The sequence below is a fragment of the Podarcis tiliguerta genome (assembly GCF_965153285.1).
Source record: "Podarcis tiliguerta genome assembly, chromosome: 1".
Taxonomy (NCBI): Eukaryota; Metazoa; Chordata; class Lepidosauria; order Squamata; family Lacertidae; genus Podarcis; species Podarcis tiliguerta.
In genome coordinates, this window is record NC_139534.1 from 63,712,238 (window position 1) to 63,731,404 (window position 19,167).

Sequence of the window (19,167 nt, forward strand, 5' to 3'; positions counted from 1 at the left end):
AGGAGGATATGGGACTACAGCAGAAACCACGGTGCCAAAGACAATAGAAAAGAAATTTTCATAAATGAAAAAAAAAATCAGTCAGATTAATCATTAGCTGGTTTCAAAAATGATTAAAAAAAATAAAATAATGGAAACTGTTCCTTCCTTAAATATATATATATATTTCTATCTTACCTGTGTGCTTTTTAAGTGCATCTTTTATTGTAATAAAGTTTTTCAAAGATTTGGACATTTTACAACCAGCAATTGTCAGGTGCCCAGTGTGGAGGAAATAGCGAACCCAGTGATCGTTTTCAAAGTATGCCTAAAAACACATGGGGAGGATCATATAATACAGATATCTATTAGATTACAGCTGTATGGGGAGAGAGAAAAAAAACAATGCTTCAATCTCCCATTTACACCCCCCCCCCCGCCACACTTCTCTCTTCAGTTTGATACCACTGTAGGATGAATTATCTAACATTACACATATTATTGATTGAATTATGGACTCCTAACATCAGTATTTTCCAAATTCTGGATACCTTGGCCCCCTTTTTTTGGTGTGGATAAAAGCTGAAGTCAAAGTGGAGGCACATTTCACAAGCAGTCAAAAATCTATAAATATTCTTTCTCAAACAGCTGAGGCTTGGAAGTATTTAAGAGGCTACAGAGTGAATTTCCCCCTTGACCTTATGAGATTGATAGGCACTATATGTATGTGTTTTGCAGTAGTTGTGCTTCCATATTTATAATTATTATTTTCCTCAAGCAGCTCTCAGGGAAATAGGCTGGGACCTTCCCTGTGACTGCAAAATAGCCCAGTTAATAGGCCTCTCATTGCCCCCCTTTCCCAGGGTCAGAACTGTGCTGGGGCGTGGAGAAGGAGCCAATGCATCACTGAACCTCCCCGCTCTGGTGGACACAGAGCGATGGATGCATCAAACAGACAGGCTTCATTTCTCATGGTGCTCCAGCTCGCCTCAGAGCAGGCAAGTGCTTCTGACTTTAGTAATCGCTGCTTCAAACTGCAACAACACTTTTTCTTAACCTTGGGGGGTTAAAAGAAGGCAGCCTGTACCAAGCAACTGCAACTTCAGCCCAGCCACAAGATTGCACCATTGGAGGGAGGAAACTAGTTTCAACAGCACCGTCCCAATCTTAAGATCACATAAAGGTATGTAAGTTCCTAAGTACACACAAAGCACTCCTTTCCCTGCCCGTGATACCACAACAAAGGACCTTCCCATTCGCTTCAGAGAAGGTGGTAGCAAATCTATGTGGATGAAGAAAGGAGATGCAGTTTGGAAGCGATAAGCACTTTAGACAATAGGATAAACCTCATAAAGAGAAAGCTCATTTAACTAAGTAGGCAGTTGGGGAAGGTGCCGTTCTGCCACTACTGAGGGAGGGAGCCTCTAGAATCCAAAACCTTTGACAGAGCAACACCTTCAGATCCTGTATTATGTTTCCGCCATTGTGACCCAGAGACAAAGCCCCTGGGTCTCTTTTCCAGTTGCCTTACAAATGGGGCTCTCTTTGTGGCAGTTGCTACTCACTGCTACTGCCTCCCAAAGTTAAGACACCATAATGTCAATTATAATTCTATTTTTTGAAGCAAAAAGGAATGATGGAAGTTGTCATCCAAAACATATGGAGGGCACCATGCTGCCTATTCCTGCAATATACCAGGATTTGCACTTGCCTTCTAGCCCAGAATTAGAAACCTACTCCCAAGTCTGGTTTCAACTGCAAACACAAACCATAGTTTGTAAGTCTTGATGCAATGGCAAACTTCTTTGCCATTGACTAGGAAGGGAATCACTGGGCGAGATGAATGTATAAAAGACCTGGACCTGGCAAGCTAGGGAAAGAAGTAGTTTGTGCATGAGGGGAGGAGGAAATGCATGACCCCTAGGCTCAGACCCCATGATTATAACTTATTTGGCTGCTTTACCCAACCCATTTAGACATCACACCAAGCCATAGTGCAGGAAGCTTCACTATGGTTTTCTATGATGTCTGAATTGCAAAATAAAACAGTAGGAACACATGAATTTAAAAAGCACTATTGTCTGATATTTACAAGTAGAACTTAAGATAATTTTAAAGTATAGTATCACTTAAAGCCAAGTGTAGCAACAGTAGCATTGTTTTTATTTTCAGTCTGCTTATGTGAACATTGGATAATATTTTCTCCTTTGACAGTCAACAGAGCCTACTTAATTGAATTATTACTTCTGTGCTCTCTGAAGTTATTAGTTGGGAAACATCCAACTCACAGCAAAGTGAACCTGAGAACTCTCTGGCAGTTATCACAGCATGGTAAGAATTAGAACATGGGAGCACCTGCCTCAGATTGTGCCAACTCATTGTCATGATGAGGGAACCGAAGATCAAAGCCTCCTCCATGTATGTCCATAGAATCTCCTAGAATGGACCCAGCCATTGCAGAACATTCAATATGCCATCCCGGACGGCCCTGTTTTGAAATAAAGTAGGTTATTAATGATGTTCAGGAAAGTTCTCCCCAGTTATTGAACCCATTAATGTTCATTAACTGGATTTAATAGTCGATATTTTAATGCAGAACTTTTATCTTGCAGCTTGAACTTAGTTCTGCATGCTCTGCTGTTGGCGAACTTCGGTTAAGGCAATCTTTGCACTGAATCAATAATCTGGCTTTACAAGGTCAGAGTGCACAAGAAATAGTCAATCAAAAGCTACATCCTAGAAACAACTGACAGAATATCAGTGCATGGCAAAATTCAAGACCAATCATCTTAAAATCACCTCTGAGGGAAATTAAATAGTTTTAAAAGAAATTTTTCAGTATTACTTTGTAGGCAACACATCACATTCACACCTATGTTTTCCTTTCACAATTTTTATCCCCCCGGAGAGGTACCTAAACTGACTAAATTTAATTGAAAGTAGAGACTTTTGATAAAACCATGAGATTTAGTTTTTAGGGTATGTGCCTGCAAGTGTGTATGTATTAGCCCCAATTGTGGTATCCCATCAGATATTTAGTCATGGGGGGGAAATGCACCCTCTTTAAATTCTGTGGTTTTACAGATGAAGACATAATAAACAATCACCTGTTCCTTAGCAGATCTTAAAATTAGGTAAATTCAACTTCAGATGAACAACACCACATGATATATTACTTAGCACTGGGTAAAACATCAACTGGAATATGTTTGGTTTTGGGCACCATCTTTCAACAAAAAAATAAGTCAGTAGAAGGACAGCACAGCTATGAAAAAGGGGCAAGGGCAATAAACCAGGGGTTCAGGCTAAAAACAAAGTAGGAGGAGTTTTCACTATGAAAATTATTGGATTACAGGAGAAAAATAATACAATATGTTGAAAAGCACATTTCAGTGGAAATTTCTACAAGGGAATAATTGATACCCCTGCCAACTATTCTTTAAATTTTAGAATCCTATCAGTGTCAATGACTTGATTAGATGCAGAACATTATTAAGAATCGAGAGGCCCCAGGCCATAATGCTTTGGCAGGACATTTAAGTTATCTGTCCTTTATGATGTCAGCCTGCATCTTAAGATATGACCTGTATCCCCATGATTTTAAAAAGTAGGGGCAGGAGATGTCTTAAGCCTGGGCTACATGTTATGGAATATACTTACTTTTAGTCTCCATATAAAACTGTGCATAGAGAGCACAGTTATAGTGGACTGGATGCAAAGAGCCTGCTGCATAATACCCCCCATCCTGGTCTACAGCCAAACCTTATCCCATAAAAACTGGTTCCAGACAACTGGGGACATAGGGCACTAAAGACAAAGAGGGAAAACAACCACCCCCTCCTTCCATGGGAGCACAAGCATTTTCCAACCATGCAGCTCCAAGTCACAGTCCTTACTTTTCCCCAAGGAGAGTCCCATGAAGGCTCGCCTGGTTTGGAGGATTTCCACAAAGCAAAGTCATTTGGAGAATGCTTCTCACTTAAACGATCCACCGAGATACTCAGGTCACCTGTGGGGAACAAGAGGAAGAACATTTGTAACCTTCAGAAAGGAATCTTAAAATTGTATTCGTGTATGCACTGGAAAGCCCCTGACTGACAGTAATATTACCTTCACCCTCTTGAAGTGCTTTTTGATCACCTACAGCTTCAGGAACCAACTTGGCATAGGAGTGTTTCTCAGAGGCATCAAATTTCATGGTATCAAAATAGACAGAGCCATTGGACACATAACTAGAAGACAAAAAGCACAAATGTACTAAGCGTTCTAGAGTTTCAGATACTTTCCTACTATTGGGTGGAATGCAACTTGTCCTCCTTTCACTGTTGCTCCAGCATGAGGTATGTGGTGATCAAGGAGAACTGGGTGCGATTTTTGCTAAAGCCTCTCAATGAAACCCTCGTTGAAGTGCTCCCCAAACCTCTAGAACAGATTTTCATGAGGAGGTGGGGCCTGCAAAGAGGAGGGTGAAATTGGCATACACATACAAAAAAGTGCCCCATCTTATCCATTAGTGGATACACATCACCAGTTGGCTAGGAACTACTGTATTTAAAGGTGAATTTCTTCCGCTGCTTTCCATGATGGGCAAGTTCAATGGGATTTACTCCAAGTTTGCTGGATGGGAGTCTACTAATGATTTTGGAAGCTCTAGCAACACAAAACATGTAGAAACAGTATCTTTGAGATGGCCAATAAATAAAACAGCTTTCTATTAGGCCGCCCATCATATGGCCTTGTTGTGCCTTAAGGTTTGATGGCAAAGGTTTAATTAGAACAGAATTTGGGCTGCTTACATGTGAAGCACACATAGAGCTGCATGTGATGATTTTCTCTTGATTTACATAACACGTAAAATGTGAGACGAATCTATACGCACCCATATCCATTATCTACAATCCTTTGGACAAAGTCCACAATTTCTGGTACATATTCACTAACACGTGTTAAGACATCTGGAGGTAATACCTAGAAGCAAGCAAACAAAATAATATATATTCTCCGTTTCACAACCCTTCTTGTACCAGATTCTCTCAACAACTTTGCTTTGCAATTAGTTCTATATTTGAATATAGAAAACTAAGCAAGTGGCAAAATTAACATGGACTTGTTGAAGAGAGTATTGCTGTATGCTCCTGAGATTTATCTTATGCCCAGTAAGATTATGCCCAGGGCTTTAAGTGTAGTGGCACCTCCCCTTTGGGTTGCACTTCCAATGAACATTACAGTATAGGTGTTCAGGAGCCTGCTTAAACTCATGGGCAGATTTCAACTGAGTCCTACCAGTGGAAGCCATGAGCAATAATGTCTGCTTACACAATGGGGCTTTCCCTCATTCTCCTGCCCTTGTGCGTCCCCTTTATGGTACAGTGTACTTATGCTTATATTTTGAAATATAACTCACTCGGAAACCTTTCTAGGTAACAAGCAACTAATAAGCCCTATTACTATTATAAGCAAATTAAATAAACAGGCACACACATTGATAGGCAGAAACTGAACACAGCCCAGCATTTCTAGGCATCTGCTCTAATTAACCATACTGAAAGCATATCTGCAGTTTCCAAGAGCTCAAGATGAAACATAATCTATAAGGTTAGAAAGGCATGATCATTGCTCTAACTGCTGATGAAAGGAAAATCAGTCTTGATTTGTGTCTTGGCATGATTCCAGCTTCCTAGGTATGAAGAACAATTTTATGTACCTTGAAACACAGTGCTAGGGAGAGCCCTAACCAGATGGCCAGCAAAAAGTGTTAGTGTGTCATCTTGATAAATCAATATATATCAAAATGTGTCCATGGAGCAGTACTGTGAAGCCATTAATTATAAACAAGCTTTATAAGTTTGCTTTCTAGGCCTTCCAAGAGAGGGGAACTATAATAAATAAGTACCACCAACACTAGATTTCCATGTGCTTTTATATTTTGCTGAATCAATGTGCATACTTACATTGAGAGCTGCCATATCTTTATGATATTCCTCTTCCCAGAATTTGGGGAGCTTTGAAAATATAGAATTGTCAGTCACCTGACTCCCCAACCTAGTGTCCAGCCACTCAGAGAGTATATCTTTTGCTTCATGCAATAACACCTAGAAATAAATTATAGATCTATATATAAAACACATAATTATCAGCAATGCACACTTTTTCAAGATAAAGCCTAGAGTGTTCTTTATTGTGATTAAATAATGTTAATTTATTTGGGCCAGGATCCAAAGCTTGAGTTCATGTTGCCAGTATTTCCACCTGGAGACAACCTATCATACTTCTTGGAAAGTCACTCCCAAAGATTCCAGAACTTAGAAGATACTTTGTAGGGAAACAAGCAGCACTTACACACACTCTCTCTCTTTAGCGCTGGGGTGGAAGTGCTACCTTTTACTCTTAAAATAATAGGCAGAGTGTTCTCTCTCCAATCTTAGTGCTGTGGTGTTTAGCAGTGTTTAGCAAATAAATTTCCCCTGTCTGTTCTTGAATGATCCACTCAAAAGCAGGAATGTGGCTCTTTAACGTCACTCCTACCCCAGCACAAGACTGGGAAGCACTGGAAATCCTGAGACAGAGTGTGTGTTTGTACACATGCACAAGTCTAGTGTGTGTGTGTGTGTGTGTGTACGAGTGCACATGGCCTCTGCTGCCATGTGACCCTCAGAGATGGGCCTAACTGTCAATACTTGGGCAAAAAAAGTTAAGTCACTCCAATGTAACTAAATAATTATGTAACCTCACAGATGTAAATGGTTTCAATGAAGCAAAGTCCCACCCTAAAATAGTAAATGGAGCTCAAAGATACTGTTTAATTTGCTTAAGGGCACAACAGCCCGTTCAGTACAGACCTCAGCATGTTTGCTGACTTGACCTTCAGAGTGTTTATTTTTCAGTGCATTTTCTAGAGGTTCCACAGCAGCCTTTACTGCACTCTGAATCCTTTCCAGCATCTGTTTCTTATCAGGGTCAGTGGTCTCTTGTAGCTTAGCTGCAAAAGGCTGATTTAATAAACATGAATGATATATACATAAAACCACAATGAAGGCAACAAATAAGCATCTTAATAAAATCATAGCCATCTTATAAAATATTCCTTAGAAGTTTTCTTGTGTTTAATTTTCAGCAAAATCTCCAGAGTAAAGCAGTAACAAATGTCTGCATGGTAAGACTTTCAAAATTAAAATGGAATGTAGACATGCTATAGTGAGGAGGGTCATCACCAGGCATTTTCATGGGTAGCAACCATATTAAAGATGAGGACATTCCCCTTCCAGACTTAAAGACAACAAATCCCACAGCAGGAAAAACCTAGTGTTCTGGTCCCCAAAATTACACAAATTTTAAAAACTAGCACATCTTTATTTAAACATAACATTCTGCTTTCATAATCCATTTTTTCAGAAGAATTTGGAATCGTATAGGCAATTATAAAAAGTCACAGGAGGATATGAAAGAATGGAAAGATTTGCTCAAATTTCATATAGGATAGCACTCTCAATGGCCAGGTTAAACACTTTGCCACCAGCAGTTATGGAAGACATGTTTACTGGGTTGCCTTGTCACCTGAGTGTTTGTCCTTGTGACAGCAGCTCAGCTGAAACATTAGCCCACATTCTCCTATGTTGCATTTTTTATAGCAATGTAAAAATTACATACTGGGGAGATAAAAATGGGACACTACTGATGGGAAAATAATAACTGGATCTTATACCTGGTAAGTTTCCATTTTATCTCCTCACTACATTCTCTACACTTGGGGAACACAGATGAATTTTATAATCTTCATTTTAATAGCAGATTCCAGAAAAATATGGACCAGTTCCTTGCTGCAGCCATCAAAACTATGCCCTCTATGATGAAAGGGAGGAGGACTTCTGAGTCAAAATGGTCTCTCTTTGATTATTATTTTGTTACACTATTTTTAAAGACACCATTTGTGTGCATGCATCTTGTGCTCCCCCCTTCCAATTCTCTCTTTTTTGTTATGGTTGTATTGATGACCCTCTACTGTATTTGATGCTTATGGTTTGCAGATCAAATAAAGTAAATGTATTTGATTGCCTGTAGGAAGAAAAGTAGCAGCAAAAAGTATTCTCAGGAAAGGTGATAAGGCTAGGACACTAAAGCTTGGTGTCTCTCTCCAAACTGGTTTTGGCAGACACTACTAAGGTGTCCGCTTACATGGGGGGAGATTATGATTGGACGTGGGCAATGCCAATGAACTGAAGTTAGTCCCAATGATGAAGCACATTGCCAGCACATTGCCAGATGAAGGCAATGTGCTGGAAACAGGAGCAGCCAAGGTATGTAAAGCTCTGGTTGTCCCTAGCAGAAGCAACACTGCTTCCAAGTGTGGACAAGTCTTTGGAGTCTTGCAGGACTCTTGGGGATTTTAGCCTTGCTAGAAACAGAGAGTGGTGGCTTCATATAAAGAGCTTGCATGTGGCCAATGATGGAACAGAGTCTGAAGAGAGGGACAAAAAGAAAAAAGAAGAAGAAACAAGCAGCTGGCTGATTCCTCCTCTGATCTAAGGTGTTGGAAGACAACTAAGAAGTCTCCTGCCTACATGAAGTATGGAAGAGAACAGTCAAGGAGCTGACCTCAGAGGCAATCTGGACATCTTCAAGTAGCTGTGCTGCTGATGGCTGCTTCTCTGTGTATTTTTCAAAGAGATAGTTTTGCCTTGCTCTTTTTATAATCTGTAACACAAAAGTTAAAAGATGTTTAGGAAGCACATACAGTGTATACAATTTGAAGATTAAAATTAGAACTGGTGTGCATCTTACAAAACATTCCCAAAGTTCCAAAAAAAAAGGGGAGGACAAGAACTGACACAAAGCCTTAGCCCATTTGTCCATATTTGCCCAATTTTTTTGCCTCTGTATTTCTCTCCTCTCCTCTCCTCTCTGTCTCTCCAACCATCTTCTTCTGAAAATTAGATGGTAAGCTTCTTGAGGTGGGGATCTGTCTTTTTGCTATGTAACTATGTAAAGGCATTTTGTACATTGATGGCGCTGTATGAATTAAGAAGTAATAACCTCAAAGAGAAAGTCTTTGACTTATTGGTGGGATAGACATTTAAATTAGAATAAAAACTAAGTTAAATAATCTCATCTGTTAGTCTCATTCCTGCAGCTAATCAAATGACAGCACTTTAGAATTACCTTGTCATCTATATCTGTGATATTCATACAGTAGAAGACATCGTATTTGAAATAGTCTTTCAAAACTCTTCTCAGGATATCAAATGAGATGTATGATCTACAATAATTCAAAAGACAAATTGATTTTGCACCCACTGTATTCATGAAGCATCACATTATATTTTTGCTTTTGAAAAGTAATGAACTCTTTTCCTAAAATAAATTATTCACTGCATACAAAATTAATATGTGGTGAAGAAAGGCGGCACACAACAGTCCTGGCTTCCAGCTTGCAGTGTCCTGCTACCCACAATTCATTTAGATATTTGAATAAATCATTTAGCACTTTCCTTTAAAACCCCAAATCATATGGCATTCATTTTTATGTTATTTCAAAGCAATGCCATTATCTGCATCTGTATCATAAAGTGGTATAAGTAGATGAAGTACTTATGAGAAACTAAATGTTAATTAGAAAGGACCAAACTAGATGCGATGAAGAAAATAATGATCAGGATCTCTGATAATTAAATTGTGGGGCCTGGAGTGGGGATGCATTTGATCAGGAATGCTGCACTGAGGTGGTGGATGAGGAGGTTAAAACATATGTGCATGTCTTTGCTGTCTGCCATAAGTCAAACAGTAGCTTCAGGGCAATTTCAGTTGGGGGTAAAAGCACAGGATGAAAGGTTTAGACACTTCCTCCTCCAGAACCATGGTCCTGATCACAACCATATTCACTTTAAACAAACAAGAGACATCCTGGTTATGGATCTCCAACAGCATTAATTGGTGCCAATATGTAAAAAAAAAGGGGGGGGGGGTTATTCCTAAACTTTGGATTTTTTTAGAGATTTTATAAAGATGGCAATATTAGTTTGATGTAACAAATTCATTTACAGCTTTGCTCTTCAACTGCCCAAGGCACTTGTTACTCAGACATGGCCATACCTTGCATGCCCCATGTGGGAGGCATCATACACTGTTGGACCACAGCAATACCATTTCACCCTGTTGCCATCTTGGGGCTGAAACACATCCTTAGGAGGAAGAGGAGACATAGTAGTTAGAAGCACCCAAATTTGTACAGGTAGAGTCTTAAAGGAAAAGCAGTTCAGCAATCATGAGCAATGCTACTAACTCCACTATGCAAAAGGCAGCACATGGAAAAGCCAAATTCAAAAATGTACCTTATTACGAGTGAGACTGTTGTATAGGCAGAGTTTGGGTAATGCTGTTCCTTGGGGTGGAGACCAGGGAGGCTGAGTACGCTTGTTTTTACCTAGAAAGGATTTAAAAATTTAGTATTAATTTTCCAAGAAAAACAAATCTAGAAAGGGTATTCTGAGCTTCTTTGCTATAAAAGTCTGTGTCATTAGCTCAGAAGGAACACTGGAATAATAGCCAATTTGAAAAACAACACCATGTTTTTGATGCAGAGTACATCATGACATTGTTGATGCCACTATTCTTACTTTCAGAAAGTGACAGCGACTCTCAGGGCTCTGATTCAGTGCACTTACTCCCACATGAACTCCTGTTTCAGCAAAAAGTGAAAACATCCTCCTCACCTCCCAAAAATCACATGCACATGCTGTTCTTGAAACTTTTAGGGAGTTTAAAAAAGAGTGATAAGCTCCTACACTGAGAAGAAATTGAATTGTTTTAGGACAGAGCAAAAAACTTATTGAATATAGTCACCAAGCTATGAGGTTGACATAAAACTCCCAGATACCTAGAAAAAGTGGGCAGGATTTAGCTAATGAGTCCCCTCAGTGGAAGCCTGTGCAAGGACGTCCACTTAAATGGGTCTCATTCCACACCGCACCCTGCTCCCACACCCCATGAAACTGGGTCAGCTGTAGCACGCAGCAAAGTGGGGTGGGAATAATTCCATTTGGCAATCTGAAATGCTTGCAAGACCTTGAATTCCTCCCTGAATAGCATGAACAATGCATATATATCCCACACCACCTCTTCTACATGATTTTATATTTGTGATCCTATGCATGTTTTCTCAGGAATATGTCCCAGTTAGAATCCACAGAATTGTAGCCTTAATTAAGTTCTTTCCTAGAGTGTTCCAAAATCAACACTTTGACTATGTGAATGTCTCTTTGCATTGCATCTGCAAAAAGTTTCCGTGCTATACTTAAAACAGAAAACTTCAACAAGGCAGTTTCATGAAGAAGACATATGATTCAGAATGCATGAATAGGTTTGATGTAAGCACACAGAATAATACCCTAATCAGCATCGGGGAGTGGGGGAGGAATGGCACATGTATGTATGGCATACAAGTAGTAAATAATTTCCCCACTTGGTTTCATTTTATCTGCAATTCCCTCTGCCCTGCCTCAATCATGTATGAAGTGGGTAATAGGGGAGTCCCATTTAAAGAAGAAAAGGAGTGTGCAAGTGAAAAAAGCTGAACCCTCTCCCTCCTATAGCTTATGTCAGTAATGGGCAGATGGTAGATAGTGATTTACTGGTAGAACACTGGGCAATTTGCAATAGGCTGACAATAATTGGTGATTCCCAGTTATTTCCATTTGGCAACCAGAAAAACATGTCTTTCTCACTTAAATAAGTCTTCACTATGACATAAGCAGTGGAAATAATTGATTTAATGTTGAGTTTAAAGAACATACACAAAGCAATTTAATTCTGTCCTTTTGCTTGCTTTTTAAACACACACACACAGAGAATTAATTATGGCCACCAAGGAGGTTAATTTCTAAAAGATTAAACCAGCACACAGAATCAAAACTTGCTCCAGAAGACTCCAGATAAGAAGGCTGAAAGAAGAATGCATAAACCACAATATGATAACCTTAACCACAAAAGAAAAACATACAACAATCCACCCAAACTATTCATTCAGGCAAATCAAATATTCAAATATTCCTGCCAGAAACAACAGCTATCATTCTAATCACTTCCGCTGTGTTCACCATTATGTGACACACCTTGAAAATGAAACCAAATAAAACCAATAGTCGTTCCTATCTTCTGCTTAAAGGTTTAAAGCATTTATTTTATCTTGGTTTGTTGCATTTTTATTTTTAGTTTCAAGTACAATCCTTATCTGCACTTCTAAACACCACACCAATCTCTTCTGTTTTCAGACTCTACCTACAGAGCTTCAAATGCTAATAAAATGCACTACCACCTCAACAAAGGTATGAAGACGCTTGCTCAGTGAGGTTTCCATAATTCTCCCAGTTCACCCTCTGGTGTCCCCGGAGAAAAATGCCAACATTCCACTAAACAAATTGAAAAGGCACAGTCTTGACAATGACCATCTGAGTATATTTTGAGGGAAACAATGTGTTTGAAATACACCTGGATGAGTCTTCCATACCACAGAGCTCAACTGAACACCTGAGGGAATATAAGGAAGATATAATTGACAGGGTTTTCTGGGAAGTATGAAAGCATCCACTAACAATACTCATTATAGGTACTTGCGTAGATTCGTGTTTGTCATTGCAGAGAAAACTCACATATAATGTAACAAAGTCTCTTTTCCTTTCCTGTCCTCTGACACTATTAGAGCACTGCAAGGATTCAACCAATGGCTTCAAGTTACAAGAAACAAGATTCTGACTAAACACCAGGATGAGCTTTCTGGCAGCTAAGAGCTGTTCCAACGGTGGAATGGGCTCTCTCCTTCATTTAAGATTTTTAAGCAAAGGTTGGATGGTCATCTATCATGGATGCTTTAGTTGAGGTTCCTGCATAGCAGGGTGTTGGACTAGATAACTCTTGGGGTCCCTTCCAACTCTAAAATTCAATGATAAGAATGGTGAAAACTGTGGCCTGCCAGGATGTTGTTGGACTATAACTCCGAGAGCCAGTGTGGTGTAGTGGTTAAGAGCGGTAGTCTCGTAATCTGGTGAACCGGGTTCGCTTCCCCGCTCTTCCACATGCAGCTGCTGGGTGACCTTGGGCCAGTCACACTTCTTTGAAGTCTCTCAGCCCCACTCACCTCACAGAGTGTTTGTTGTGGGGGAGGAAGGGAAAGGAGAATGTTAGCCGCTTTGAGACTCCTTAAAGGGAGTGAAAGGCGGGATATCAAATCCAAACTCTTCTTCTTCTTCTTCATCAACCCTGGCCACCATGGCCAATGGTGAGGGATAACGGGAGTTGATGTTCAATAATAAGGTTGCAGGTTTCTTATCTAGGGTCCTTGGAAGGCAATCTGTAGCCAATTGAGGCACACACCAGCACTAAAAACAAGACTGCAAATACCATTTTGAACATGGGTTTGCAATAAGGAGAAAATTTTAACTTTAGCCTCTGACAATTCATGTCCATAGATGAACTTAAGTGACTGCCCCTATTTGTGTCAAATAAGCAGTTTTACCAGTTGCATTTGATGTACACTTTGGTAAAAGCTGCCTCTTCAGTCAAAGCTGATTAACAAAATCCATCTTTTAGTATGGCAGCACCTAGACCAGGGGTCAGCAACCTTTTTCAGCCATGGGCCAGTCCACAATCCCTCAGATCATGTGGTGGGCCGGACTATATTGTGAAAAAATAAATAAATGAATTCCTATGCATCACAAATAACCCAGAGATGCATTTTAAATAAAAGTGCACATTCTACTCATGTAAAAACACCAGACAGGCCGCACAAATAACCCAGAGATGCATTTTAAATAAAAGTACACATTCTACTCATGTAGAAAACACACAGATTCCTGGACCATCTGCGGGCCGGACTGAGAAGGTGATTGGGCCGCATCCGGCCCCTGGGCCTTAAGTTGCCTACCCATGACCTAGACTTTGGAACTTCCTGCCTATTGACATCAGGCAGGTAGGTACCTTGGGCTGTACTCTTTTCAGCATCTACCAAAAGCATATTTGTTCCAGCAAGACTGAGACTGGGAGGGTGCAGTGTGATCCATGAAATTCACAAAGTAACTTTGGACTGGTCACACCTTCTTAGTCTAACCAACGTCACAAGGCTGTTGTAAGGATTAAACAGAGGGGAGGAGAAAACCTTGTACACTACCCTGAACTCATTGGCAGAAAAAAAAGGATATAAATGTAATAAATAATATTTTAAATAAGAAAGAAACAGAGCCTGATTATTTGTTGTAATGACCCAGAAGTCTATGGCTATCAAATGTAGGAGCTTTTTAAAAAATAAATAAAATCACAGAATAATCTTGGATGGGAAGTTTTTTTCCATATATATATATATTAAGACAGCCATTAGCTCGCTGCCCACTAGCGCCTGCCATTACTCACTTGTTTGGAGTTTACAGGAGTCATGCTTTCCTCTGCTGCCATCATAAATTGCTTCTATGTGCCTGTACCAACGAACCACATGGAAATGCTGGTCCACAGGCGGGCCCGAGAGCTGCCTGAAAGCTTCCACATCTGCATGTGAAAATGTGAACCCCTGGATATAGCTACGAGTGCTGAGGTACTCATTCAGAGCCTTCAACCTGGCTTCCTCTTCACTAATGCTCAGAATACAATTGTAGTCAGAAGCTGTAAAGACAGAGGCAGATGACAAGCAGTCAGATCCCATGCTTTAAAAGCACCCAGTAATAAAGCATCCCTCACAGCCCAGATGGGGAGGGTAGCTAGGCACATTAAGGGGTTAATGGTGCAGTAGCAGCAAGGCCATATTGCACCAAATACTCAAGTAGCCCAAATAGGGGAAATAAGACAAGTAAAAAAAAGCATTCTATGCAGAGAGAAAAAAAGCAGTAAACATGATAAACGCAGGAGGATTTTAGTCTTTTAAACAGTTGCTAACAGAGTACCCTGTGGGTTCTACATTGCCACCAGGCAACCAAGCAGGGAAATATATAAGGATCATAGGTATGCATGGGCTGGTGGGCTCAAAACTTTGTATACAGCAAGGCTGGATTATCTATTGTAAAAATAATAATAATAGGGTGGTTCAGAAAGGCTTGTTTCAATATACACTATAAAGCCATGTTTTCTCAATTGTCAGATTACAGGAAATCCTAATTTACCTCTCAAATATACAGTTATCACTACTCCTGAGTTGGAACAGGAGAACTGAGCATTGTAGGCAAAGAAAAGTCCAGGCTGAGGCTCAGAAGAGGCTGCATCACCATCTGGCTGAAGATCCCGCCCAGGAAATAATTTTCATATTATTAAGCAACTTAAGGGAGAACTGCTCCACCTTTTGGTGAAATATACAATTGAAAGGACATGCACTTGTTGGGAATTGTAATGCACTTATGCCATTAATGTCTTTAACCACTTGCTTTGTCACCACTGGTAACCAGGCATTCCACATAAAACAAAAGCATGGAATTCCTTCCAGGCAAGTGACTGGCCTGTGCAAGCAGGGACAGAAGGTTGTGCATTGACAGCCCAAATGGCTTCCATACTTGTTGCAGTAGAAGCCACTTTCACAATATGAAAACTGATTGGGTGCGGAAACCAGAAAGCTTTGCCTTCCCAATCAGCTTTGGTACTGGCCATGTAAGAAGTGAAGCCACTTATTTTTTCTTGCTTTTATGGAACCCAATTGGATTGGCAAAGCAGGGACAGAGCACTTTGTTTCACCAGCCTAAGAGCAAACTGGGCTAACAAAGCAGAGTATTCTAGCCCTTCCCTTCTCTGACAGTGTGGTCAAACACCACCTGCGTTGACTCCAGCAGTGCCTGCCATTTTCATTTGCCCACACTGCCCCCTGGAGAGATAAAGATAGGGGTTGCGGCTAAAGCCCAGATCAGGAGGTGTATCCCTGCAACAAAGCACACCAATACATATTAAAATGGGGAAAGGCGAACCAGAATCCTCTTCCTATTAAGGAGGGAAGAAAAACAGAGCAACCAGGGGGGCAGGGGAGGAGGAGAAAGCGGGGAGTTAAATGCTTCTGGGCTGCAAACTTCTTTATTAGCCAGTTTTTTCACTCATAGGTGGGCTCCTCTGATGAGTAAAAAGCAGGCAGGTATTTTTTTTGGCTGTCTAGTTAACTAAAACCCCAGGAGTTGACTTACAAGGCTGACTTACAAGTAGGTGTTCCCATGTTAAAATCTGATTGTATATCAGATTACATTCCACTCCTGCCACCTAATAAACAATAGAGATGAAGGAAGCAGCTACGCAAACCCTTAGGAATTCAATTTCAGCATTATTTCTGGCTAGGTGGAAAGAAAAGAGCAGTGTTTCTTGCTACAATTTCTATTGTCAGCCTGGGCCCCAAGGCAAACTTCTAGGCACAGAATGAAACCCAGTGCTTTTAATACACTGGCTCAGCTGTTTATACTTTATGTGGCTAGTGAAAGCAACCAGGATATATATCCTGGTAAAACAATGTAGGCAATATTAGACAATCACAAATTATTTCTCATGTTAATGTGTGCCAACCAACTGGACTGGTGGTGAGGGGATAAGAAACTGAAGAGAGAACTTAAAGGGTTAAGTTCCACAGTTAATGTCTGTGGTAGCAAGAAAGACCATGCAGAAAATAATGCAGGTTTTATTGCAACTTTAACACACATATTTGACTAACGTTACAGACCCAGTAATGAAAACATCCTCGGTCAAATAAATACACCGTGTGTACAATTAAAATGTATCATATCTCAACAGTGTGTTTCAGTCACTCCAAATGAACAGTAAGCCTAAGCAGCAATTCCAGCAACAGGCCCTGGAAGTAACAAAAATTCAGGATAATGATGAAGTCCGAGCCCCACAAAATCATGAACAAGAGGACATAAGATTGATACAACCTTTGCTTGCTATATGTTTGCTTGTCCTCTAAGTTAGCTTCCCCTGATTTGGTGCCCGTAAGATGTTTTGGGCTACAACTCCCATTGTCCTAGACCAATCATTTGCCCTGATAGCTTGAGTTGATGGGAGCTGCAGTCCAAAACACATCCAACTGCACATTAGGGTTCCAGGATCAGATGCAAAACCGCCAGAATTAGAATTTCAGCTTCACAGAAAAGGAAGCAGCTGATGTCCCACTGAAATAACACAGACCATATCAAATGGAGGAGGTTGGGGTGGGGCAGACACCGGCATCTAATTAACATTACACCCATTATAATCTCTCTGTGGCATAGAGTCATTGTTTGAGATCTTCACTCTGAAGCTTGGGTTGCTATTAGACAGAGAGGCAGGCCACAAGAAGGGATGTAGGTGACCCACAGGCCATAGGTCAGTTAATGTTAGCTTCTTAAATCACCCCCAAACCATTCCTGTTTAATCATACACTCAGCAAACAGTTTAAATAACTTTAATTTGTATGCTTAAGGCTTGTAAACATTATACACACAGATACATATTTGAGGTCAGCCATATGAGCTATTAATTTATTCTGGCTAAGTATCACTTGCTAGCTATTTAGTTACTGTCATTGCTTGCATTCTTCCTCAAACATAAATTTGGAAACAAAGCAATGATGATAAACAGAAACAGACTTTCTTTCCATTCAACGTGATCCTTGCACTGGGACAAGTGAATTGTTGTAAGAGCAAACTATAGTCAAGCAATGTAACATAGAATCACAGAACTGTAGGATTGCAAAGGACCCCAAGCATAATCTAGTCCAGCCCCCTGGTGAGTAGACATTTTGTTGTGGTGACTGTAACCTAGATTTATGGTGCCATTTGGCACCTGGCTTATATATTTGAGTTTCTAATACTGGTTGAGGCTGATGGGAGTTGTAGTCCAAAACATATGGGTGGAGAAAGATGTTGTAAACCATCTTGAGATCCTTGGAGGAAGTGGGAAGGTATAAATATGATCATAATAAATATGTAGTTAAAAACAGTAACTCCCTCATGACAACTGCCTGAAATATAAGTGATCTAGGATACAAAGCTTGCAGGTTTTTACATACATGCTCTGGAATGCAAACTTATCACCCTTTTCTTTTTAAATTAATGGTTCTGCACATTTACCTCAAAGACTTAATTATGCATTTAAATGGAAATGCTAAGAACACTGCATGCTACTCAATTGAGTCATAAGAGTATACTCACTGAAACCAATCTCCTTGAGTAACATTGCCATTATTTCAATGGGTCTACTCTGTGTATCATTGAATATTATCTATATGTGGACTTTGATTATCCAAGAAAAATATAAGAGGAAATAAGTACTGTATATTTTATCATAGCATGTGGAGTCTGGCAGGGCAGAGATGTGGCATGGTATCTAGATTTCAGGGCCTAGACAGAAGCAATGTCAGAGACTAGTCTGAAAGCAATTCCTATTTTTAAAATATGATCAATTGTTTTCTTTAAACCAACGTCTAACCAACCCTAGCTTAAATGGAAGCAAACAGGGGTGATTCCATCAAGGTATGCAAAGCAGTCTTCATTAGATAAAGAAGGTCGAGACAGACTGAATTCCTATACAAATACCTAGAAATAAGTCCCATTAGGACATATGTCTGAGTAGCCTTAAAAGGGATTGCGCTGTCAATTAGAAAGTTATAATGACCTTATTTTTGGAAACTGATATGTATCCAAAGGCCTGAGGGCTAATAAGCTTTTATATAATACTATTAGTGGAGCTGCTTGATGTTTTCAAGGTATTTGGCTTACCTTCACATGAACTAAACAAAGTGCTAGTATTACCAAAATAGAAATAGTACTGAAGACCTTTCCTGGCACCCTATGTGGAAGTAAACATTTGTATTCAGTAAGAGCCCAGGTTAATTACAGGGTATCTGGTGACCTAAGCAAGACCAGATGACCATATGATAACACCAGGAATGCTTTGGAATAATCAATAGTGTGTGCTCTGTTCAAGCCATGGTCCTCAATGCAGTCAAATACTAACAGCTGCCAAAACACGATCACTTAGGGCTAATTCACAATACCCTTTTGGTAAAGCTTTAATCTGGATGGAGACTATCCATGCAACAGCTGGCATGCATGAAGCAGTCATGTGATGGAGTCAGCTCAATCCACATTGCAATGGTATCCCTCAGTCTGCTTTCAGCAGCATTGCATCTGAATAGCATGCACTACAGCAGCTGCACAATCAAATGGGCAAGATCCAAGACAAATTCACAACATGTCAAATGCCTCATCTACA

At 40.1% G+C, this 19,167-nt stretch overlaps 1 protein-coding gene across 2 annotated transcripts in view; it reads right to left on the reverse strand.

Moving 5' to 3' along the window:
- CARS1 (cysteinyl-tRNA synthetase 1) overlaps window positions 1–19,167 on the reverse strand; it is a gene marked incomplete at its 5' end in the record, with an annotated part of 32,370 nt that overhangs the window by 11,834 nt on the left and 1,369 nt on the right. The window contains 12 exons of one of the 2 annotated variants that reach the window (XM_083425891.1): window positions 178–307; window positions 2,339–2,467; window positions 3,876–3,988; window positions 4,090–4,211; window positions 4,859–4,947; window positions 5,931–6,071; window positions 6,819–6,968; window positions 8,572–8,670; window positions 9,136–9,232; window positions 10,066–10,154; window positions 10,305–10,396; window positions 14,374–14,619. In XM_083425891.1, coding sequence (XP_083282017.1) covers window positions 178–307; window positions 2,339–2,467; window positions 3,876–3,988; window positions 4,090–4,211; window positions 4,859–4,947; window positions 5,931–6,071; window positions 6,819–6,968; window positions 8,572–8,670; window positions 9,136–9,232; window positions 10,066–10,154; window positions 10,305–10,396; window positions 14,374–14,619 — 1,497 coding nt within the window. The remainder of the gene's footprint in view (window positions 1–177; window positions 308–2,338; window positions 2,468–3,875; window positions 3,989–4,089; window positions 4,212–4,858; window positions 4,948–5,930; window positions 6,072–6,818; window positions 6,969–8,571; window positions 8,671–9,135; window positions 9,233–10,065; window positions 10,155–10,304; window positions 10,397–14,373; window positions 14,620–19,167) is intronic. The other variant, XM_083425892.1, reaches the window with a different exon arrangement.